The sequence below is a fragment of the Lactuca virosa genome, chromosome 1 (assembly GCF_052849685.1).
Source record: "Lactuca virosa cultivar CGN04683 chromosome 1, Lactuca_virosa_CGN04683_v6, whole genome shotgun sequence".
Lineage (NCBI taxonomy): Eukaryota > Viridiplantae > Streptophyta > Magnoliopsida > Asterales > Asteraceae > Lactuca > Lactuca virosa.
Genome location: NC_136426.1, coordinates 165,015,881 through 165,042,308, shown reverse-complemented (window position 1 = coordinate 165,042,308; position 26,428 = coordinate 165,015,881). Strand labels below are relative to the sequence as shown.

The window sequence follows — 26,428 nt, the reverse complement described above, 5'->3', positions numbered from 1 at the left end:
CTACATGTCAAGAAAAATAACACTTAAAAGGATGCTTTTTCCTCCATTTGGAGCACCCACTATTCCTATATATCAGCAACCAACTTTAGGTCCAATTCCTATCACCTGTAAAAGAACAACATTGTAAAAGAATAAATCACATAACCATCCAAACCTTCTCTTAACTCCAAATTAATAAATAATATGCTATGCATAATCAATGTAAAATGTCAATCACTTTACTTTTAGCCTAACATACACATACTTTCATCATTTCTTCTTATTTCACCATTATTCTACTATAAATGTACATTGAAAACTACCCTCTCTCTCTCTCATCCAACTATTTACAAAACAATTTTGTGGAAAAATAAAAAACGAGACTACAATTTCTAATAAGAAAAAACTTCAAATGTGACTTTAAGGATGTTATAATCAAAAGAACACATAAACACTCTTTGAACCAAAAAAATGAAATCATACCTTCGTTTCCACTTCCGAGCATACTTTTTAATCTCGGAATTGTCCCCATCAACAATTAAATCCGACAATCCGCTCTCTTGAGATGAGATGTTTGGGTTTGGGTTGTTTTTTTGACAAACTTTGCTTCCTCTTTGATATTCTATTATTGCCTTTCATATCACCATCATCTTGATCTTCATCAATCAATTCCAATACTTTTTGAGTAGGATTTACCTTTCTTGCCCTCCTAGATCTAATTCTCGGAACAGCACTGCAATTTCACACAAAACTTCATCCAATTTCACACAAAACTTCATCATCGCCAATAACTTACTTCTTCTAACTAGTATTAAATAATACAATATATGTAAATAAATGTACAATTTTAACTCTATGCTATTTTCATTATTACAAAAGTAGTCTCATTAAACCCAAAATAAAATCATGATTATATATATATATATATATATATATATATATATATATATATATATATATATATATATATATATATATATATATATATATATATGTACATTCTTTAGCTTATGGAAAAAAATGTACTATAATCAAAATCATGATTTTCTTCAGAATATTTGTTTCATTAAAACTAACATAAATAAAAATAGGTTTAAATGTGACTTGGCGGAATGAATAAAACACTGCTAGGAAATGAAAATTAACAAAATGGAAGGAATCATCCATTCCATTTTAGTTCCTAATTCAAAACAAACAAGTTTTTTCATTCCAAAGGAATGAAGCATTCTATTCCTTCTCTGATTTCATGGGACAAGAGTATTGGATCACGGAGATTGAAAAGAGCATACCCAAATAAGGATTCATGTTCACATTGCTGTCCCATAAACTGCCCTCCATACACTTTAGCAGATTTTGGATACACTACACATCAGTCACCTTTAAAAGTTGCAAGGTTAGGATCAACGACATGTTGCAATGACAGAACTGGCGATGTGGAAGGAACCAATAGTGCAATGTCAAACCTGCAATGGTCAAAACAGTAGAAGAGATTGATTTCCTCTGGATTTGAAGAGAAACTAACTTCTGTCATGCAATCCAATATAAAAATTTACTCATAGCTGCGGAATGAAACTAGTCAAAATTAGTAGAAACTATGACTAAATGCAATTTAATACATGTTTGTTTTGTTTAAGATCTTTCTGCATTGTTTTTTCTATATATATAAAAAAACTAAAAACTATAGAGGAATTCGAGGACTTAATACCAAGTTTTGACTCATGAAGATCTAAAAATCACTATCTTGATCTATATGGACAGAGTCACAAGTTAACACTCAGGTACCAAAAAAAATATAGCACTCGTGTAAATCAATGAACATGTGCAATTTGCGTATTTTATGTGACGCGTACCAAAACCTCAAAGTAACCTTCAGGTGGAGGTGTCACACCTTCTGCTCCCATAACTGGTTCTGCAATAAATGCAGCAATCTGAAATAATAATAATAAAAATAATTAAAAAAATATGTGGTATCATTAAAAATAACCACCAATGATATTTGAGTAACAGATATATCTTTTCAAATTACCGTTTCTGGTCCCTCTTTGAGAATTAGATTTTCCAAGCTGGTTGCTAATCTTGTGGAAAACTGCTCCTCTGTTTCACCTATATTTAATTTATAGAACTCATAAATGATTAAGTAGATAAAAAAAAATGATAAATTTATAGAAAAAGAGAAACCTGGAAGATGGTATCTCCATTAATGGGGACAATCAGTACGCAAAAAAAAAAAACGGAGTAGGCAGATCAAATTTCTGATGCAATGCTCGAAGACTTCAAAATATTAAAAAAAAAAATTGAGAAGAATAAACAATAAAGTTTTTAAATATTCAGTTGAATATAGAAAAAGATTACCCAGAAAGACTAGCGGATATGAGAGTTGAACCATGGTATCTGTAAATACATAAAATCAAATTAAAAAAATGAATCTTTTTGGAAGAAATAGAAGCATATGATAAAATTTTTGAGATATAATATTACGATTTAGATCTAGCAATGAATTTCTTCTTGTTTGGCCTTCCAAGTGCATTGTTATAATACCATACAAGTTTCACCTATAAAAAAATATAAAATTGTTGAGAGAAGTAAGATTATATAAAATTATGAATTGACTTATACACCATAAGCAAACCCGAGTGTCATTAGCTTCAGAGCCACTGTTTGTGAAAAAGACTTTTTCATTTTACTTGTTGTAAACATTTCAAGTTCTTTTGCAAGATCCTAAATATAATACAAAAAAAGAAAACAGTTTTAACTTTTAACTTTTAATATACTCAAATTAATCCAATTTTAATAAATAATTAAATTTCTAAATACCAGAGAGGGTTTTGTGATAAGATTCCAAAAGGAGTGGTAGAAAGGTAAAGTATTTAGCTGTTTAGTTGCAGCATCAACAAGCCTTGATTCACTCCCCCTAAAAGTTACAAAAAGAAATAGAAAAAACAAACAATTTTCAGAAACTGTTTAATCCAGAAAAGGGTTTTGTGTATACTAAAGCTGTGCAACATAAACCAACAAGAGAATCAAGATACTTTTTCCCATTGATGTCATACACATATGAACCCTATCATAACAAGAATCAAACCTTTTTCACAATAGACATAGAATATACAAAATTCCAATACTTTTAAATGTTAATAATCTTTACCTCAGATTTGTCTATTACCAATGGATGCAATTCATCAGTCTGCCATCCAACAGTGAAAGGAGCCAACATGTCATGTCCCTTATACCTAATATTGGAATAGAAGCAATCAGAAAACAATTTTTTTTAACGAAATCCAATATTTTGAGGCATAGTGTTAAAGATGCATTGCTATAACATACCCCTTACGATCAACTGCAGAATCATCAGTTTGTACAGCTTCTATACTAGTCCACCTCACCATCACACTTCTAGAACCTCCAACATTTTTTCTGTGTGAACCAATCTATAACATGTAGCATTTTATTAAATTCAAATCATTAGAGTTGTAATCGTAAAGCCTGTTTTCATCTGAGTGTCAGTAACTACAAGTCACATGAAGCAATGGAAAAAAAAGTAAGTGGTAAATACGGTATGAACTATGAAAACAAACAAGTTATAAACTTTCACACTTTTGCAATGCTAAACATTTAATAGCTTCTCTATTTATTTAGATAAACAGGTCCCGCGCCCCAAGGAAATTTCAATGTTTCATAAGCTATTAGGTTTAATTATGTTGGAGAATATCAAATCTAGCCGATATCAGATTAGCAGAATACTAATTTTAACAAGGATCTGTGAGAATGATTTCCCTTGAATATTATTGAAGTATTGAAACAAATATATATACAATTACAACATGAATAAAAGGAAACAGAATAACTAATTTACATAAGAGATTTATTCCTATTTATTCCTAATACTGTGAGTGTAAACCTACTTGGGTGTGAACCTGCCATGAGTAGCTGTACCACCCTCTTTAGTTGACAAATGAATCCCTCCTTTGTTGACAATAAGAACTCAAATGGCAACTTCGTATGTTCACATAATGAACACAATAAATGGTAGCAGTAGTAATTGTAGGCTTGTTTAAGTATAAATAGAGGCTCTAACCTCAGTTGTAAGACACCACAAAACAGAGAGTGTAGTGTGTAATACTTAGAGTGAGTATTAGAGGGTTGTTTTTTTTTCTTGTAATATTGAGCGTGTAAGCTCTTCTCTTTTGTTCTAGTTCTGAATAAAAGTGTGTTTCAACCCCAACAAGTGGTATCAGAGCTTGGTTAAGCTCCGGGGGAAGCATTCTCTGTTTTTTGGTCTCAAAAACAATTTCGGAGTACACCGTTGGAAAGGTCTCGTTCTGAGGATTCCGAAAATATATTTTTTTTGAATTTTTTGACCACCGGAAGGCCTCCAAATCACCGGTCAAAGTTGGTCATATCTGCCGGAAAAGTCGCCGGAAAAACCAGGGTTCGCCGGAGAAGACGGTACTATAGCAGTGACATCAGCAGTGACGTCAGCAGCTGACCAAAGTTCTGGAAATTGTAGTTTAGTCCCTGTTCTTCCGGAGAGTGCAATTTAGCCCCTGTTTTTCAGAAAAATTGCAATTTTGGTACCGTTTTTCAGAAAAATTTCAATTTAGCCCCTGTTTTACTTCTGTAAAAGTTCTGTTTGCCCCCTGAACTTCTGAAAAGTTCATATTGGTCCCCGTACTTCAAAAAAAAAAAAATTATTTTTACTCGTGTATGCCCAAGTATATGCCAAGAATGACTACACCAACCTCGTCATCTTCTCAAGCCGGAGTTGAAAGTTTTCAAAGGACCGGGAAAGACGGTAGCGTTACGTTATACTATCCAATGCTCACGAAGATGAACTACGCGGTGTGGGCCATAAAAATGCGAGTGAATTTACAAGCACAAGGAGTATGGGATGTAATTAAAAATGCAGAAACGGACGAACGTAAAGATCGGATGGCTCTTGCGGCTATTTATCAAGCAATTCCAGAGGACGTACTTCTGATGTTAGCTGAGAAGGACACAGCTAAAGAAGCATGGGAAACGCTCAAGATGATGCACATGGGAGCCGATCGGGTCAAGGAGGCTAAAGCTCAAACCTTGAGAAGTGACTTCGAGGTGATCCGGATGAAAGACAGTGAATCGGTAGATGATTTTTCCATGAGATTGAATACTATCGTAACCGGTATTCGATCTCTTGGTGAAAAGATTGAAGAAATTATGGTTGTGAAGAAGTTTTTGCGAGCCGTACCGATACGATTTATACAAATCGTAACATCGATCGAGCAATTCGGAGATTTGAAGAATATGACGGTGGAAGAAGTTGTGGGTCGTCTTAAGACCCATGAAGAGAGACTTCGAAGCTATGGAGAAAAAGAAGAAGGACCTTCTCTATTGCTTACACATGCCGAGTGGGCATCTCGTTCGAAGCAAACTGGCGAGAGAAACTCGTCAAACACTTCAAGAGGACGAGGAGGACATGGTAACCGAGGTTGGGGACGAGGCCGAGGTAGTGGACGTGGCCAAGGAGGTGGTCGCGAGTACAATACAAATCGGAATGACCATAATCCTTCTCGAAAGGATAAAAGTAAAATCAAATGCTTTACTTGTGAACAATTTGGTCATTATGCTTCGGAGTGTCCAAACAAGAATCGAGGTGAGGAGGCAAACCTCACTCAAGCCAATGAAGAAGAGAGCCTATTTTAATGATGGCAACCTCACAAGAATATGCACACAAAAAAGTGTCTCTAAGAGAGAAGATTTGTGTTAATCTTCTTGCATCGGGAGAAAGTCGAGTCGAGTCTGAGGTATGGTATCTCGACAACGGTGCTAGCAATCACATGACTGGAGACCGCTCAAAGTTTCGGGAACTAGATGAGCACGTTACGGGCCATGTGAAATTTGGGGATGGTTCGACCGTCGCTATTTTGGGAAAAGGGTCGATTTTATTCGATAGCAAAAATGGCGACCAAAGACTCCTTAATGAGGTATATTTCATTCCAAGTCTAAAAAACAATATTATTAGTCTTGGACAAATGACGGAGGAAGGGAGTCGGGTCATAATGGATGGGTCGGATCTGACATTGTTTGACAGAAACAAAACTCTACTTTTGAGAGTTAAACGATCCCCAAACCGGTTATATAAAACTCCTTTAAGGACCGGTAGACCGACTTGTCTTTTAGCAATAAAAGACGAACCAGCTTGGATATGGCATTCTAGACTCGGTCATGTTAACTTTCTCGCCTTAAAGAAGTTGTCCGAAAAGAATATGGCAATCGGAGTCCCAAAGATTGAGCACCCAAACCAAGTATGTGAAGGGTGCGTTCTTTCCAAACAAACCCGAATTCCTTTCCCGGATCATGCAGTTTTTCGAGCTCAAAAACCTCTACAACTTGTTCATGCGGACTTATGTGGTCCGATCACACCTACGTCTGTTGGAGGGAGTAAATATTTTCTCCTTTTAGTAGACGATTTTAGCCGGTGGATGTGGGTTTACATGCTATCGGAGAAGTCTCAAGCCTTGAGCGCTTTCAAACGGTTCAAGTTGATGGTTGAAAAGAATTCGGGTTATCAAATAAAGACACTTCGAACGGACCGAGGGGGAGAGTTCACTTCAAAAGAATTCTCATTATTTTATGAAGAAAATGGTATTCAAAGGCATCTTACGACACCATATTCGCCTCAACAGAACGGAGTTGTAGAAAGGCGAAATCGGACTGTTATGGACATGGCAAGAAGTCTGCTCAAAGGTAGAAATGTTCCGGGAGAGTTTTGGGGAGAAGCGGTTAGACATGCAGTTTATCTTCTCAACCGCCTGCCAACAAAAGTACTTCCCGACAAGACGCCTTATGAAACATGGTTTGGCAAAAAGCCCACCCTTGAACATCTAAAAGTTTTTGGTTGTGTTGCTTTTGCTAAACTTGTAGGTGGTCACTTGAAGAAGCTTGATGATCGAAGTAAGAAGATGGTGTATTTAGGTGTGGAAGATGGAACTAAAGGCAACCGTTTGTTTGATCCGCAAGACCAAAAGTTGCGAGTTAGTCGCGATGTTGTTTTTGACGAAAAAGAAGAATGGAATTGGTACAAAAACAAAGAAGAAGAGATGGCGACTCCTAAGACCTTTAACATAATTGAACCACAACCCCAAATACACCTCGAAACACCTCAAAATGACCCCGAAATCAATCTGGAATAACCAAACAGTCCAGGAATCGATGCTATCCAAGTTGGACAACCATATGCTGAATTTGACGAGCCTGAACCAGCTCCACATACTCCTGTCTCAGCCCCGTTTTCTTCAACCTCGCCTCATATGGAAAGCCCTTCTAGTGAGATTGGGCCAAGGGGATTGCGTCCGTTAACCGATATTTATTCTGAAACCGAAAATGTGTTCCTTGAACCCGGAGAATTGTTGATGATTGCAGCGGATCAACCCTTGAATTTTAAAGAGGCGGTAACCTCTAAGGCATGGCAGGAGGCTATGCAAACAGAGTTGGATGCAATCGAGAAGAACAAGACATGGCAACTTACCGATTTGCCATCCGGACACAAAGCAATCGGTTTGAAATGGGTGTTTAAAGTGAAGAAAGACAACTTGGGAAAAGTGGTGAAGCATAAAGCTCGACTTGTAGCAAAAGGATTTGTACAAAAGGAAGGAGTCGACTTTGATGAAGTTTTTGCACCGGTAGCACGACTTGACACCGTAAGGCTCATTCTTGCCTTAGCAGCTCAACATGGGTGGGTTGTCCACCATCTCGATGTCAAATCGGCTTTTCTCAATGGAGATCTCAAAGAGGAGGTTTATGTCACCCAACCAGAAGGATATGTTGATAAAGCAAACAGTCACAAGGTGTTCAAGCTTTATAAAGCTCTTTATGGTCTACGACAAGCTCCTCGAGCTTGGAACATTCGTTTGGATAAAAGCTTAAAAAGGCTTGGTTTAACAAAAAGTTCACAAGACCCAGCTGTTTACAAAAGGAACTCAAAAGACAAAATTTTTATTGTTGGTGTCTATGTTGATGACTTGATCATTACCGGGTCGAACACTAATGATGTTGTCGAATTCAAAGAACAAATGAAGAAAGAATTCGAAATGAGTGACTTGGGATTACTTTCTTACTACCTTGGAATCGAAGTTTCGCAAAAGAAGTGGGGAATATCTTTGCGACAAACGGCTTATGCAAAGAAGATTTTAGAGCAATTTGGGTTGCTGGATTGCAATCCGACAACGTCACCAATGGAACCTAAGTTGAAGGTTAAGAAGGATGAAGATGGTGAAAAAGTTGATCCAACTGAATATAGGCGAGTGGTAGGTTGTTTGAGGTACTTGACTCACACTCGACCAGACCTGTCATTTTCGGTTGGAATTGCAAGTCGTTTCATGGAGGAACCAACCACTTTGCATTTCCAAGTTGTGAAACACATCTTGCGATACGTAAAAGGAACCGTTGATTATGGAATCAACTATGGAAGAGGTCGTGAAATTGAAGATTTGGTTGGTTTTACCGATAGTGATCTTGGAGGTGACCCTGTTGATAGCAAGAGCACAAGTGGAATGATTTTCTATCTGGGAAGGAATGCGATAACTTGGCAATCCCAAAAGCAAAAGACTGTTGCTTTGTCCACGTGTGAAGCCGAGTTCATGGCAGCTACAACAGCAGCATGTCAAGCCATTTGGCTTGCTAATCTCGTGAAGGAGCTCACGGGACATCATATTATGCCTATCACCTTATATGTCGATAACAAGTCAGCAATCGCATTGATGAAAAATCCTGTGTTTCATGGTCGAAGCAAACACATTGACATTCGTTATCACTTCATTTCCTGTGTTTCATGATCTCGGAACCGTTCAAACAATGGTCTGGGCAATGGCTTAGTGAATATATCAGCAACCTGAAGCTTGGTTGGAACAAATTTAGTGTGTAGTTTTCCAGCTAAAACAAGTTCTCGAATGAAATGATGATCAATGTCAATATGCTTGGCTCTTTTATGTGCAACAGGATTTTGACTCAAGAAAATAGCACTTAAGTTGTCACAAAGGAGTGTAGGATGCTCAGAAGGAAGAGCATTAAGATCACGTAAAAGATGAGTAATCCAAATAAGTTCAGCAGCAGTGTTGGCCATAGCCCCGATATTCAGACTCACAACTTGAGCGAGACACAATTGGTTGCTTCTTCGCACTCCATGAAACTAGATTGCCACCAAAAAAGATAGAGTAGCCATAAGTATAACGTCTAGTCTCAATATAACGTGCCCAGTCAGCATCAGAATAACCAATAAGCATAGACTTGATGGGGTGTAAAAAGGTGAGTCCATGATGAAGAGTGCCTTTAACATAACGCAAGATTTGTTTCACAAGAGAAAAATGGTGATCAGTAGGGGCATGAAGAAACTGACTGGCTTGATTGACTGCATAGGATAGATCAGGCCTAGTAATAGTCAAGTATTGAAGAGCACCAACATAGGACCGGTACAAAGTAGCATCATGAAAAGGAGTTCCATCAGTAGTAAAAACATCATTAGTGGCAAGAGGCGTGCCAACAGGTTTGGAATCAAGGAGACCAGCCCTTGATAAAATATCATGTGCATACTTACTTTGAGTGAGACACAAACCTTCAGCAGTATAAGTAACCTCTAGACCAAGAAAGTAGGTAAGCTTCCCTAAGTCTTTAATGGCAAACTCATGTTTTAGGGAAGATACAAAACGAGCAATTGAAGGTTCATGATTACCGGTCAAAATTATGTCATCAACATAAACCAGAAGATACAAAAGACATGAGCCTTGATGAAAAATAAAAATTAAAGTGTCAACCTGACTACACTTAAAACCTTGAGTAATAAGAAAGTTGCTGAGTCGTTGAAACCATGCACGAGGAGCTTGACGAAGGCCATAAAGAGCCTTATTAAGGCGACACACATGATTTGGATGGCGTGGATCAACATAACCTGGAGGTTTCTCCATATAGACAGTCTCACGAAAATGGCCATTTAAGAACGCATTTTTAACATCAAGTTGATGAAGGTTCCAACGATTTGCAACGGCTAGAGAAGGAACAACACTGACTGTTGTGGCTTTTACAACCGGACTAAACGTGTGAGAAAAATCAAACCCTGGAACCTGAGTGAATCCTTGAGCAACGAGTCGTGCCTTATGTCGCTCAATAGTTCCATCGGCATTAAATTTAGTCCGGAAAACCCACTTAGAAGCTACTATGTTAGTAGCAGATGGTCGAGGTATGAGAGTCCAAGTTTGATTGTCACGGAGCGCCTTGATTTCATCATCCATAGCATGACACCAATGTTCAAACTTTGAAGCTGATTTAAAACCCTTAGGTTCGGTGGAAGCAAAAAGAGCATCATGCAAAGTAGAAGGAGAAACAACAAGAAGATCAAGAATATGCCTCGGTTTAATAATCCCATTCTTACCACGAGTAGCCATAGAATGCCCTTGAATTTGTTGAGGCTGTGGTGGAGAGGGTTGTTGGAAAACAACCGGTGACGGAGGTGGCGACTGACGCGGCGCTTGAACCGGCGACGCATGTGGCGTCAGAGCTGGCGCAGGTTGTGATGATGGTTGGATAAATGCCGAGTCATCATGGATACAAGAGGGACACAGCTGAGATGAGTTATGAGAAACAGCAGGTACCGATGTAGGAGATGACTGCTTGGAACTGTCCAGAATTTGCACAGGTAGATCTTCAAAATAAGAAGATAAAAATAAGTGTAATGTGTCAGCTGTAGGAGGATCATAGGCATAAGGAAAAATGATTTCATCAAAGGTTGAATGGCGAGTAATGTAAACCCGAGAAGTTGAAGGATCCAAGCACTTGTGCCCTTTGTATTGAGTGTAATAACCGATAAAAATGCATCCAATACTTCGAGGAGATAATTTATGCTCCGCATACGGTCGTAGATAGGGGTAGACACGACACCCAAAAGCTTTAAAATTGTTGTAGTTAGGTACGGTGTGAAAGAGAACTTCAAATGGAGACTTATGATCGAAAAGCTTTGTAGGAAGACGATTTATTACATAAATTGCTGATGTGAAAGCATCAACCCATCGATTTGCAGGAGCATGTGCACTAAACAACATGGCAAGACCGGTTTCAGTAAGGTGACGATGCTTTCTTTCAACACGGCCATTTTGTTGAGGTACATAAGGACACGAAACTTGATGGTGAGTGCCATTATCAAGGAAAAGTTTGGTAACTCGATTGTTTAAGAACTCTCCGCCACCATCACTTTGAAATACCTTTAGCTTGCAAGAAAACTGAGTTTGAGCAAACTGTAAGAAACCAACCAAAACCTCATAAAATTCAGATTTCTTTTTAAGTGGATAAAACCATGAGAACCATGAGTGATCATCTACAAATAAAGCATAAAACCGATAGCCATCAACAGAGGTGATAGGGGCCGGACCCCATAAATCGCAATGAACTATATCAAGGATATGTAGAGCTCGTTTATTATTTAATTCAAATGGTAAACGATGTTGTTTGGACAACGCACAAGAAGAACACATAGAAGGACTTGGTAAAATATAATTAACACGCAAAAAACCATTTTTATTGAGCAAAGAAATAACATCATAAGTAACATGTCTAAGTCTTTTATGCCATAATTCAAAAGAGGCTTTATTGGAAGAGATCACAGATGCCACCAAAGCTTGAAAAGCAGAATTGAAAATGTGAAGTCCATCCTCATGCGTGCCTGTTGCTAGTATCCTTTTGCTGATTGTGTCCTGAATAGAAAATTTGGTTCGAGAGAACAAGAAATCAATCGGGTAATCATTAGTCAACTTGCTAACTGAGAGTAACTTCTTTTTGAGATTAGGAACAATAAGTATGTCGCGTAATTTCAAGTTTGGAGCAATGGAATAAGTACCAACACGAGAGATAGGGAGAACATTACCATTACCAAAAGCTACCTTATCATTGCCATGATAAGGAGTAGAAGAGTCCATTCCAGCCGAGGAGGGAGCCATATGAGCTGTGGCACCCGAATCGACATACCAATCGGGTGTAGAGCTGTTTATGTTACACTCGGTGTTGAAGGCTTGAGCAAGATTAGCAGCAGAATAAGAAGACCTTTGTGCATAATTTCCAAGATCCGGGCAGGCATTCGCATAATGACCATTATTATGGCATAGTTGGCAATGGGGTGGTCGACGACCACGACCCCTGCCGGCTGAGTTTCCTCGATTTGAGGAGCGACCACGTCCTCGGTTTGATGAGCCTCCTCGAGAGGTGTTGGCGGTGAAGGCAACAGGGGCGGGTGGGGAGTCATGTAGCGAGGAGATGAAGAGCTCGTGGCCTTCTGCTCGAGCAACGAGATCCCAGAAGAGTGGTCGAGTAGATTAGGGTTGCTGTGCGGTGGAGAAAGTTTCGAAGGAGGGCCCTAAGCCACACAAGAACCAGTGGCTTTTATCGTCATTGGACACAGTCTTCCCAATCGTCGAGAGCTGATCACAGATGGCCTTAAATTGTTTGGCAAATTCGGAAACAGATAGCGTACCCTTCTTGAGCTGACGTAGTGAGTCCTTGAGATTTTGCGAACGTTCTAGGGAGTCATGGCTGTAGGCTGATTCAAGAGCAAGCCAGACTTCACGAGGGGGAAGAGCGTCCCAATACTTCTGCCATAGATTCCTCAGAGAGAGAGAGAGGGAGGATTGAAGAATGAGAAGTACCTTCTGATCAAGATCGATCCATGAGTCAAGGTATGGATTTACAGTCTCTTTGCCGTTGACTGTGATCTTGGAGGGAGGAAGAGTGGCCGAGCCATCGACATGGCTGATCCATTTTTGATGTCGTAACAATGGTGTGATTTGATTCTTCCACAAAAGGTAGTTGGAAGAATTTAATTTGATGGTGAGCATATTGATGAGGGTATTCAAAGAAAAGGAGTTATCGGAGGAAGAAGAAGCCATCGAGAAGAAGAAAAATAATTCGCCGATCGAAGGGTAGCCGATTAGGTTTAAGACCGATTTTTGGCTGATACCATGTGAAAATGATTTCCCTTGAATATCATTGAAGTATTGAAACAAATATATACACAATTACAACATGAATAAAAGGAAACAGAATAACTAATTTACATAAGAGATTTATTCCTATTTATTCCTAATAGGATCATGTATAGTTCAATAACATATATTCCCGATTTAATTCGTGTAATAAACTGATTTTGATTCCGATTGTGTGCATGAATGGGAGGAATAACTAATAAGAGGGCCTAACCTGTGATACAACCCTTCGAAACAGATTAAATATCTTCTCCTATATTTTAGTGAAAAAGCTCCAAGAATCAAGTGAATGTTAAAAAAAAAGCAATATTGATATCCCTTTTATACGCCCTTAAATCTTGACAGAGACAGAAAGGGAGTCGACATGGAGAAAGAGAGTATGTCGATTGTCGACCATGTGGTGCGATGTTTATAGTTGGCTTTTAATAATCGAAATCCGATAAATATCGGATCGAAGATCTTGAGTTTCATCCCGTTGAGCAACTCGATTTCATGGGAGTCGTATATTAGGTAATAGGGAGATGAACGATGGTAAGCACAACATACTTTGTGTAACCAGAAGAGGAGAATCGAACCCGTCAATTGGATGTTGGGCTTATAAGGAGAAGCGATTTTCGATCGGTGGAAACAAGGAAGAGGAGAACACAAGGCGGGGTTTTTGTAGAGAGAAGGGAGGGAGAAAATGAAGTTCTTTGTCGGCTGGTAGCTCTGATTGACGAAGAGATCTCATTCATCATGGCGTGGTGGAGAGGGGAGAAGCAGACTGGAGAAGAGGGATAAGGGAGAATCGATTGCTAAGATGAAAGATAGAAAGAAGGTAGAAAAGCGGGTTTTCAAAATTTTGGGGATTTCGTTTTCCCCCGTATCTACTAAACGCGCGTTTCTTTAAAATTATAAAGCGACATTTATAGAGGACGCTCATTTAACATACAACGCCCTTCGTGTTTTTTTTTCTTATGACACTAATTTAAGGGCACGCAATAATGCGTGACCTAAATCCTTAAATTTTTTGAAGAGATAACACTTTTTTAATGTCACTCTGTTTTGCGTAACATAAATCAACGAGTGTCGTGGTTTGTGCGTCGTAAAAGGGCCTTTTTCTTGTAGTGAAACGTCGTTAACGTTTAGTATGGTTATAATGAATATTCATAATAAGTATTAACTAATTATTTACGTAAAGATATACTTTTACACGGTCTTAACGGTAAATAACTCTGTGATTACTTAATACTTACATCAAGGTTATATAAAATTAATGTCCGGTAGACAATGGACTGTGTGATTTCCGCCTCATTTCCTGTTCCTTGTTTAGTTGTGGGCTTAGGCAGATTCACCCAATCGATTGTCTATTCGATCTCAATTTTATGTAATTCGTAGGTACTAAGTAGTCATAGGAGGGTATTAACTTCATATCTAGTTTTCAGTGCAAACACATCTTCAGCTAGTTTTATTTATAGATAAAACTAGGTATCATTAAATTAAGTATGATATATATACTTGTGCCTTTCGGTCTTGAAACGATTAAGACTACAAATCGGTTTTATGGAAAATATTGGATTTTCCGGGGTAAACATCGTTAGTTTTACAAGCAAACATATTTACAAAAGGTTTAACACTTCTTTACAAACTAGTATACCATAAAGGACCTGAAATGGTAAATTCTATAATTCCTTAGTTTATACGTCAGAGTTATATATAAATAATATTCGATAGGCAGTGGAATGTGTGATTTCCGCCTTACTTTCTGTTCCTTGTTTGGTTGTGGACTTTGGGCAGATTTACACATTCAACTGTCCGTTCGATATTAGATTATATATAACTAGTATAAACTAAGTAATTGTAGAAGGAACTATTGTGGTCACCATTCTAATAAAGAAAATATAGGATTTTCTTAAGGAATACTTTCATCATATCTCAAAGAGCTATTATAGTTAACTCTGTAAGTACCTAGTGAATACGTCAGGGTTATATACAATGAGGATCCAACAAACAATGGGATGTGTGATTTCCTCCTCATTTCCTGTTCCTTGTTTGGTTGTGGGCTTGGGGCAGAACCACACAATCGATTGTCTGTTCGATCTGGATTGTATATAACTTGTATACACTAAATACTCATAGAAGCTACCACTCCTCTACCACCCATCGCCACCTTACCACCAACACTGCCACCACCACTACCACCCACGTCATCGCCCACTACTATGGCACCACACCAGCACCACCACCACCCATCACTACTGCCGCCACCACCACCACCACAACACACTACCACCACCACTCACCACCACCACCACTGTCGACACCTCCGCCACCGTCACTAACACCCACCGCCAACACTAACACCTCTATCACCACCACCGATCGCCACCGCCACCCACCACCACTCGTCGCCACTGCCACTACGACCACCACCACCCACCACTATCGCCACCAAAACAATTTACTATTTTTATTATTTATATGATATATCTTTACATATAAGTTATAAAACAAAGTAAAATTAAGCAAAAAACAAGAAGGAAAATGTTTTCATTATATATTATTCCAATTTAACTTTCCATCAACCAAACAGAATATGTAATTGGATTTCAATTCCATTTTGTGCTAACGAAACAGAATACAAAATTAGATTACAATTCCTGACAAATTCCAATTCTTTAACATATTCCAATTTATTCATAAACATTCTGATTACCAAACGTCACCTTAGTGACTAAATTATAACAGAAATTAACACAATGTCAATATATATATATATATATATATATATATATATATATATATATATATATATATATATATATATATATATATATTATGAAAACGTACTGATTACATTTATGAAATTTACCCTACAAAAAACCTTTGAGATATCTTGAGCCTCGTCATCATTAATGGATTCACTTCTTTAGGGCTAATGCATTCTAGGTGTGTTTTTATAGGATTTACATTTTCATATCGCGATATTATGCTTTCATATGTAAGAATCAAAATGATCAATGATGTTTATTCTTTAATATATGGACACGATGTATCATATATGTCACCTCCCCGTTACAAACATGATGAAGATAAACACCATCTATTGTACACTAGAGATCACATGATCCATCAACATGAAGATTCATATTTTTATGTTTAGATAAAATGTTAAAGTCATACTAAAAATTGTATAGGAAGAATTTTCATGTTATATCACAAACTGAAAGTAAAGGAAATTCAAATAAAATGTCATAGATAAATGGAAAGTCAATAAAAAATAAGAAATGCCAAAATAATTTCAAGCTTACAAGTTAAATTAGTGAAGAATTCCAGTCAAGACTGATCCTTTTTGGTGTACTGTAGCCAACTATATTGAAGACGTGCAGTAGCAATCCACAACTGTGATGATAAGCCACTCTGCACTATACACCAGAAAGAGAGGATAGTTTAAGACATCACGAAATGAATGAAGAAACCTTGTGAATAATGTCAAAACCCAATAGTCCTTGTGATTGATCATTTACATTACCGTGCTTAGTTCTTTTTAAACAGCGAAATTTAATTAAAAAACTCTAGTAAGAAACTAGAGCAAAGGAAACATGGCCATACATAGTGGAGAACGTGTATTGGTGTAAGTTCATATTGAGACATATTATGTGTTTACCCTACCGAAATGGTATTTAGGACTTTGATTTAGAAGTAAATATTTGCAGAATTTTTGTCAAATATAGGTTTTGCGATCTTGTTATGCTCTTTCAAAGTGATTGCATGGTTATCAACAAAATGCCATTCTTGTTTTACTCTAAAATATTGTTCAAAATCAGAATATTTCCATATTGCCTGTTTAATTAAAAGTTTAGTGTTATGTCTCCTATGATCATGTAATTTTCAACAAGACATGTTTTGTTCATTTTAAACTTTCTTAGTGAAAAATCGTCAAAAATCAGTAGAAAATTCGTCACAAATCCGTCACAAAACCGTTGGCATTCAATTACAAAGTCTAATAATTGTGAATTTTGTGTAAATTCATCGGTATCGGTTTAGTGACGATTTTGCAACGGAAACTGCATTCAGAAATGAGTTTTTTTCTAATACTGCAACCCCTGATTTTTTTTTTCTGGATCTGCCACTAATTTCACTTTATTTCTCACATCCGATATGAGGGTTTGTGTACATGGGATCCAAATTAGTGAAACGAGATACGAAAATAAATACAATAAACCAGTTTAGCTTATGAGACTTAAACCTTTGATTGGAATATAATGAAAGCATACCTAATGTGCCCATCTTGAGGCCAAGTGCCGCATGGTACTATTGAGATCTTCATCACCCAACCAGCTCCGTACATCATCAACCACAGCATATTTGAGCTTTGGTGTGGTCACCGAACTTTCAGAGAAAGTGTACATTTCTGGGCAACTCTTTATATTCACCTGAGTTAGTTCTGGTAGTTCCATGTCACATTTGTTATGGGAGAAGTAACTAAGATTTGGCAGATATGCAAGATACAGTTCTTCTAGCTTGTTGAGAGATAGAACTTCTTTCATTTTTCCATATGTGTGCTCATATCCAACTACTTCCTCCATCATCATGCAACTAGATATATTCAAATTCTGGAGATTTGATAGACCCTTGAATGTATAAAAAGAGCACAAATTTGTCAGCATTGGACACTCATGGACAAATATACTTTTCAGCTTTCTGATTTGTTCTTCTGTAGAACCCCACACCTGTTCGAGAGAATCACACTTCTCCACTTCTAACTTCTCCAAACTAGGAAATACTGTTTGCAGATTTGATGGAAATATGTTCACCAATTTGTGACATTTCTCTACTCTAAGAGATTTTAGTTTACCAAACTGACTCATGGGAAGTTCGCTGGACCATAACTCCTCAACACTGTCAAGTTCAGAGACTTCTAGTGTCTCAAGACTAGGAAATGAGACCTAATACAACATAAGCAGGAGATAATAAATGGACTGATTTTCAAAACAGTTTATAGACATGGCAGAAATGGATTAAATAATTTGATATGACTGTTTTGAAGTTTAGTTGATGTGAAAATATCTTTTTGGGATGATCATAAAAAATGGGAAGTCAGTATAAGAAAAACAACCATCTTTTCAACTTTTATCAGTTGTCGTCAAATGATTTTTTTTTAAATAGAATCCTTTTTTGTTTTGCGAAAACATTTTTTTCACAAAAAAAATCAAATAAAAATACGCATCGCAAAACTATAGTGGGGATCATTGAAAAGGAAATTAAACAGAACAAGTATATCGACAAATACATGGTTTGTTTTGTGATAAAAATTGAAAAGTTGGTCATTTTGTAATACTCACTCCGTCCCAATATTATTGTCCACAGACAAAAAAACACAGATTAAGAAAAACATTAATTATCACTAAGTTTATACAATAAAAGGACATTTTTTTTCCTTACTTTGTATTTAATGTTCAATTAAATGTTTAGTTGGTTAAATAATAATGAAGGGTATTTTGGTAAAAATGTTATTTATTTTTATAAGTAGACTATATTTTTGGGACAAACCAAAAAGTAAAGATGAACTATAATTTTGGGACGGAGAGAGTATTACCTTCCCATTTTTGGTTATTTTTGTGATCACTAGCATATTTTTTAAGCTAATATAAACATGTATATGGACCACTATTTTGTACTTGATTTGAAATGCATGGTTAGTTTATTTAAATTATTCTCACTAGTTCATGATTCAGTCAAGGATTTAAGATGATAGATTAATATACGTATGTATGAACACTTCATATATACCTTGTCATTGAAGAGAGAAGATGTACGACCAGTAGTCTCTTCAGGACAAAAATTTCTAAAATGTGTTAGCCAACGAAGTCGTAAAACTCTCAGCTGGGGAAACTCAACATGATCAATTCCTTTGCAGAAGAAGGTGAGCTTGTTTAATCCAAAGATGATTACTTCTTTCAATTTGAGGAAAACAATCTTTTCTTCCATGGTAGTTACTGATGGACGTTGGACTGAAATCACTTCTTCCATCATGTGACAAAACTGAATGTAAAGTCCTTGTAGATGTACTAGATTGGGATGGTGACCACACCAAACTTGCTTAATATTGCCCATGTTTGTGATTGTTAATTCAGCCAAGCTTGAAAATTCAACCTACCGAGTTGTAGATTGTGTCAAGAATATTTTTCAAGTGAATCAGCAAACATTTTGAAGGATAGATAATCACTAAGATTAATTACAGACAAATTGCATAAAAGACATTAAGTTTATACAAAATTTCAATTTTGATACTATTTTTTTTTTAATCTAAATCAAATTCACTAAGTTTACCATTTTATTGCAAATTTAACCTATCAACCGGTTTCTTTCAGATGCTTCATGTTTCTCACTTGCTGACTAAACAAAAATTGATATCACTTCAACATATGATCCTAGTTGGCAAACATTTATGTTAAATTGAACCCTTATGTACATTTCCCTTATTTCTTTTTCTTTTCTTTTCTCAGAGCATAACGATTTTGTGCACTGGCTTCCCAAGTTCGTTCAAGTGGTTCATCATTCCCAAAGTGGTGTAAGCAAGACAATTAGGGTTTCCTTTAGGAGATGTTAATTGCCTTGCTTACACCACTCTACTTTGCTTACACCACTCTGGAAATGATGAACAACTTGAGCGACCTTGGGAAGCTAGTCATTGCACAAAATCGTGTGCTTTCATAGAAAAAAAAGAATATGAAATAAGGGAAAGTAAGTAAGATTCAGGGTTCAATTTAACCAAATTTTTTTCCTTCTAGGATCATATGTGGAAGCCCGCATCCGTTTTTTTCCTTGTTAGCAACTAAGATTGGTTAAATTTACCACAAAATTGTAAACTTAGTGACTTAATTGAAAAAAGCACCATCAAAATCAAAATTTTATGCGAACTTAATGTGATTTATGCTGTTGATTAAATTTCTGAAAGTCTCAGTAAACTAGAGTAAAGAACACACTATAATTCATGCAAAAAAATATATATGGAAGAGTTAAAAACCTTGTGGTCGACTAGTGATTGAAAGTTAGTGCCTCTGTGGTTGCCTCTGGAAGCCAGATTGATCTCCTCAGGACAAAAGGTATGAAAATTCTGTAAATATGAAAGCTTTAATACTCTCAGCTGAGGAAACTCAATTTGGAGGTTGATTCCATGGGAGAAACAAATGAGGCTTGCAACATCGCTCAGTATTAATTCAGTTAACTTTGGGAAAACTATCTTATTTTCAATGGTACTTTCCAATGCTGAAGGTCTCTGGTTCAAAATGACTTCTTGCATATTGGTACAATATTCTATATGAAGCCTTTCGAGATGCTCTAAATTATTTGCAACTGAGTATGTAAACAGATGGGTCATTTCAGGTAAAACTGACAGATGAATCTTGCGTAACTTTGAAAATGATCTAATTGGTAGCCCTTTTCCATTGTGACGTATAATTCCCTTCAAATGCCATATTCTGTCCATACGAAGTTTTTCCAGATTATTAAACACACCATTACCATTTGATGTGTTGCTGTAATCTGAAAGATACGCTATCCCTTCATTGTTGCAGGATTCAACAGTTAAATTCTTGACTTGCTGAAAACCACCTGGATCTAGCTCCTTTAGAGCAAGTTTGATACCATCACCAGTCAAGAACACTTTCTCTGTGTTGTTACGTAACAACTTCTCGATACCTCCACTTAAATGTGTATCTGTACCCTCAAGCTTCAGCAAAAGCATCCGGTTATTGAAGGATCTTCTTTTTTCAAGAGGAACTCCAACAGAAATTACATACCTTTGTAGGTTTTCAAAGAGGTTGTAATTATGTAGGAACCTTGATGATTTAATACGAATCCCTAGATATTTCAAATTGGTCAAGGACTCTAACTCAGTAAGGCTTGCATCTCCTTCTTCTTCATCTCCCCACCATTTTGATCCTGTATCTAGCTCTTCAAGTTGAGACAAGCTTGAGATAACACCAGGTGAAATCCTTTCAAGCCAGCGGCAACCACTCATGTCAAGAAGCCTTAAATTTGATAATTTCCGTATCTCCATAGGCAACTCTGTAATATCACAGTTTCCAAAGCTCAGTATTTCAAGATTCAAAAACTCGTCAGTCATAATATCTCCGATATTTTCCATTTTGCAGTCCATGCACAAAGCATAAATGTCTCTTGGCAATGAAAAGAGTATTGTTGACAATGATAATAGAGACATATTCCACAGCTCAACAACTCTTACTTTCTCCATCCTCTCAAACATGGTATTCAATTTATCTACAGAGAGTTTTGGGCATGCAAGTTGCAGAAGTTCAAGTTTTCTGAGATCCAATCCACGAGAAGGAAGCTCAGATAATTCATTTGATACAACTGAAATGGCATTATAGTTTCCATACGTCATACCTCTAGGCCATTTATCCTCATGTATCACCATTCCACTAAATTGTCCTGTGTTTGATTCCAATCTAGAAGCCACTGATATTCCCACAGCACGTACAACATTGTGTACCTTCACAGTCGACTTCCTATCACCACTTACCAATAGAAAACGACTTCTAAGCATATCAGTTAGTGCATATACTCTATTTCTTGCTTCTATTAATAAGTGGACGCCTTCAAAGAAATCCAACCCAATCCCACATCGTACCAATGCTTCTAGTGGGACATTTGCATATTCTGGATACAGACAACATAGGAGAAAGAGTCTCTTAGCTTCCACATCCCCTAAAAGATCATAACTTACTTGCAGAGATTGATAAACTTCTTCTTTCATGCCTTCAATATTTGATGACACTATACACCGTTGTAGTTTTAGAAGGGTGTCATCCCACACTTCTTTCCTTTTATCCTTTAGTGCCCTACCAAGGCATACTATTGCAATAGGTAAACCACCACACCTTTTTGCAACATTAGATGCAGTTTCACACAGATCAGGATCATTCAGAGAATCACCAACCATTTCTCCTAGAAGACTAAATGCTTCTGATTGTGTTAATACGTCAAGTCTTAAAATGTCTTGGCATCCGATTGCTTTGCATGCATCTTCACTTCGAGAAGTCAAAAGTACTTTGCAAGTCTTATATTCTTTTCCAAATGGAATTCCAATACTTTTCAAATCAATGTGTTTCCATACATCATCAAGTATCACAAGAGTCCCCTTCTTGCTTTGGAGTAGCCGTTTCCATAACTCATCAGCTCTTCTTTCTAATGTTGGATATTTGAATTTTAATCCCAAAAAATTTGCGAGATCTTCTTGAACCTTCATCAGATCATGTTCTTTGGACACCACTGCCAGTACGATTTCATCAAACAATTTATCTCCTTTTACACGCCTTGCAACTTCGTTCACCATAGTTGTCTTTCCTGATCCTCCCATACCACATATACTTATAATTTGTCTTGTGTCATCCTTTAACAAATGCATCAACTGATTTATGGTAGGTATTCTAGATTCGAAGTTTTTAAAATCTCCCATAGATCTGTCTCCTACTGCCAGTGGAGGGGCTGGGTACGATATCTTATGGAACGCTTCAGCTTTTAATGTGGCAGCTGCAGCTTTCTCGGTCTTCTTCTTTGCTTTCTTACTTAAAATGTATCGTCTTTTGATGTTTGGTAACCTACCATTTAGGATACCCTTGTTTTTTGGAACTTCATTATCGAGAATTCTCCTAGACTGTTCATATATTATATCCACACTTGAAAACCACTGATCAACCTCAGGCGCAATAATTTCTCCATTTCTTATTGCTTCATCAACATCTAGTTGGATACGTTGTGATTTTGACATTAACGTGCCCACTTCTTCCATTAGACTTGCAATGTAGTTGTTATAGTAAAGCACGTATCCCAGTTGACGGCCAGCTTCAACAAAAAGCTTTTCTCCAATTTTAGCTAGTATATTAGCAGCACAACCTATTACCACATCCACCATCTCTAGAGCGCTGAGATTTTCACTATCTTTAAATCCCCCTGATGAAAAAACAAGAGCAGTTCATGATAATGTCAGACTATTATGGTTATGGCATCTATAAAGGTAATATAAGTATTCTCCTTTAAGATAGTGAGAAAAAAATGTTGGCACTGCCCCCTTTCGACATATTAAGGAGTGGTTGTTGAAGTATGATTAACCATCTTTTCATATTTCTACAAGATAAAATGTACAATGACAGAGTTGTGAAGTAATATTGTTTGTAAAACGTGATATTTCACCTTGTAAAAACATTTTTTTTAGAATTTGTACACGACTATATATTGACATTTGTGCTCTATTTATATCATATCTAAGGAGTTGTGTGATTCTTCATAAGCAACATATTGGATCTAATATTGTGAAGGAGGGGAATTCATAAACAACATATTAAACAACAGATATATTAAGACCGAGCTAGACACAACGAAAGTGGAGTTAATATTGTGAATGAAAACTTCACAATGGACATCCATTCTTCATTATCAAATATTAGGGTTTAAATACTTCAACAAATGATTCAAACGATTTCACACACAAAGTAATAATACAAACACAAAACAAATAACACATTATGTAATGTGGTTCATCAAAGTATTCACACAAAACAAATAAGACATTATTGAGACATTGGTCTTATCAGTTCTAGTTAAGAACTATCTGAATAAAGGGATCCGCACGACCAAGTCCTTAATGAAGAATGATCTGCCAAAAGAAAAGTGACAAGTCTTTCCATATGCGTAATTAAGGAGAAAAACAGACTAATGATATCGTTTCATGTACTTTTCTAGTTGGCTATATGATTAGTAGCATTTTATTCCGGTCATGATCCAACTATTTCATTTTTGTACCAAAGTTTCATCGAGCTCTCAATATGCCTCTTCACATTTTGGAGTGTGGTTTAGAAGTGGAAACAAAAACGGGGATTCAATATCAGTATGATGTGAGCTTAAACGCATCACCAAACACTTAAAAATACATATTTTCAGTGATACTACTCACTATGGATATTAGAGGGTTCGTTGTAGATTTGGGTATAATTTAGTTAGGCTGGGACTAACTAAAATTAGTTTTGGCAATATGATGGTTTAAATAAAAAAAACCCAAGGGAAATTCAATAATTATTTATGGCAAACAAAAATAGACCATGTTTGGAATTATCAGTATGATTAAAGATCGTAATTATCTTGAGAGAAGATGTGCTTCTTATTTAGCTCATGTTATGTGTAACACTTGTTTTTCTCATGAGAATTATCCTTTATAATTAATCATTCAAGATACCAAGAGTAGAGATCTTGGGTAACCACGATGCGAAGTGTGCGTGTCGCGACACGACCACATCATTTAAGTAGCGACGCGGTCAAGTCTAGACCACGACGCAGTGGCAGGTGGATTCAAAACCTTAGATCTCAGGCTTTGGGCCCTATTTAATGGTGCAAACTTCTAGATTTCCTTAGATTCATCAGCCCCCCCCCCCCCTCCTTTTTCTAAACCCTATCCTCCAACTTGAATGTTAAATAGTTTAGGATGTTCATGAAAAGATTTGAAGACGAAGAAAGCTAGTGAGGGTTGAAGAGATTGATTCAAGCGAAGTTTCCACCTTCATGTCACTTCATAAGCAATGTAAGTGTTAAAGTGTGCTTCCTTATTCGAATTGATGCATTTACCTAAGGCCTGCATGACTTTTGGTAACATTTGGGTCTTTATGACCTCTTGTTCGTGGAGTATGAGCAAGTCCAAAACTTTAGTTGACAAGTAACTATGTCTCTGGACCTAGGAAGAAGAGAAAGGTGTTTGCTTGGGTTCCTTTAGCAGCCATGCAAGAAATTTTAGATTTTAGTGGACAAAATCTTGTTATGATTCTAGATTTGGTAAGATCTATCCCTTGGAATGGATAAAGTTGGAAACTTTATCCATTAAGTCGTTTATAAGAATCCAAGTTGATGATATGAGCCTTGATCTGAAGATATTAAGTGCTTAATGAATGAGATGTTCTACCAGCAGGACCGTGACACGGTCAAGGGCGACCACAACGTGGTAGTCAATGGAGTCGTGTTCATATTTTTCCGTGATTGGATCACAACGTGGCCAAGGACTGGCCATGATGCGGTTGGACGTTGACCGTTGACTTTTTGACTAGTTTGAGTTTTGGTCAATTGTGGTGTAAATATGTCTTGCATTGAGTTTTTAAGGGTGAAATGGTATTTATCTTAACAGTATAAGAATAAGTAGGCCAAGCCCGTCATGGGATGAAAAAATATGTGTTGTACCCTAATGGCTAAATCAAGGTTATATATATTTGTATGTTTGTGTAATGGCTCGAAGAAGTTTTAAAGCCACCTTACTCGTTGTGTAGATATATGTTATTAGATATTCAGGTGAGTTCTCACGAACTTTCCTATTATGTGGACTATGTAATTATGTTATGTAAATCCACGAAAGCCTCTTAAGTGAGGGAAGTGGTTAGTGATTTAACAATTGGAGAAATTCCTCTCAGAAAGGGAATCCGGTTGTTTCGGTCTTGATGACAATGTACCGATGGTCGCAGGATGGACTACTAGAGAATCGGCTCTTAAGAGAGGGAAGTTCTTGTTGTACCATGGTAGTATGTTAATCACAAACAACCTTTTCGAGGGAAGTATGGTCGGATGATGTATGTTCTAGAGAATAACCTCTTCGAGGGAAGTTCTAGACACAATGGTTAGAGTATTCTAGCATATGTTATATGATATAATGTACTGAAGTGTTATTGCATATGATATGTATAATGTGAGAGTATTATGATTACTCATTAACCCTTAGTCTTACAATTGCTACTTTATGTTTTTAGTTGTAGGTCTTTCTAGTTCGAAGGGAAAGGAGCTGGCATGATTGAGATATCTGAACATTCTCAGAGGGACATACCGTCTAGTTTATCATGTTACATCATGGTTTTCAAAACTAGACTTAGCTTTGGCATTTCACTATGATTATTTTGATATCACGTTCAAAGGTGATTTTATGATTTACAATTGCTTATACGTAAACCATTTGATATCAGACCAGTGGGTGAGAGAATTAAACATACTCTTGAGCGTGCTTAGACTCAAATCACTGCAACGTTTCAGACATGAATTGTTTTTATAAACAAAAAAATTAAGTAAATGGGAATAGTTTTAAAAATATAAATGAAAGGAAATGTCATATGCCTTGAAGAAGAGAATGCAGATCGTCTAGTGATCTAAGCACCACGATTAGTCAATCACGATTATCGAAAGAATATGATGTTTTTTGTAATGAAGCAGACTTATATGCCTTATTTGATGATTATATGCAAATTAGTACGTGCTTATCTATTAAGGTCTAATTAGTTCTGCTAGATATCTTGTACAATGTCTTCCATGATTATGCATGTTAGTGGTTAGACTAAGGATCTTTACAAAAGTGGGGTGCTAGAATTTTCTTTAAGATTAGCGGCTTAACTGTTGGCTTACTTGGTGTTGGAAATTTATATTTATAT

General features: G+C 36.8%; 1 protein-coding gene and 1 pseudogene across 3 annotated transcripts in view; both read right to left on the bottom strand.

The window, feature by feature from the left end:
• Nucleotides 1-486: 486 nt before the first annotated feature.
• Nucleotides 487-3,018, bottom strand: LOC145123454 (gamma aminobutyrate transaminase 1, mitochondrial-like; annotated as a pseudogene). Its single transcript, XR_013715147.1, has 10 exons — nucleotides 2,993-3,018; nucleotides 2,794-2,890; nucleotides 2,609-2,697; nucleotides 2,458-2,531; nucleotides 2,332-2,370; nucleotides 2,158-2,250; nucleotides 2,006-2,082; nucleotides 1,830-1,907; nucleotides 1,269-1,442; nucleotides 487-712 (listed from the first exon to the last, which is right to left on the bottom strand). The product of XR_013715147.1 is annotated as a gamma aminobutyrate transaminase 1, mitochondrial-like (transcript).
• A 13,165-nt stretch (nucleotides 3,019-16,183) lies between these two features.
• Nucleotides 16,184-26,428, bottom strand: part of LOC145160894 (disease resistance protein At4g27190-like) — a 35,715-nt gene continuing 25,470 nt past the window's right edge. The window contains exons 3-6 of one of the 2 annotated variants that reach the window (XM_079080274.1): nucleotides 19,984-22,931; nucleotides 18,747-19,109; nucleotides 17,231-17,902; nucleotides 16,184-16,378 (exon numbers count right to left, since the gene is read on the bottom strand). In XM_079080274.1, coding sequence (XP_078936400.1) covers nucleotides 17,231-17,902; nucleotides 18,747-19,109; nucleotides 19,984-22,893 — 3,945 coding nt within the window. In that variant the 5' untranslated portion in view covers nucleotides 22,894-22,931 and the 3' untranslated portion in view covers nucleotides 16,184-16,378. The remainder of the gene's footprint in view (nucleotides 16,379-17,230; nucleotides 17,903-18,746; nucleotides 19,110-19,983; nucleotides 22,932-26,428) is intronic. The other variant, XM_079080277.1, reaches the window with a different exon arrangement.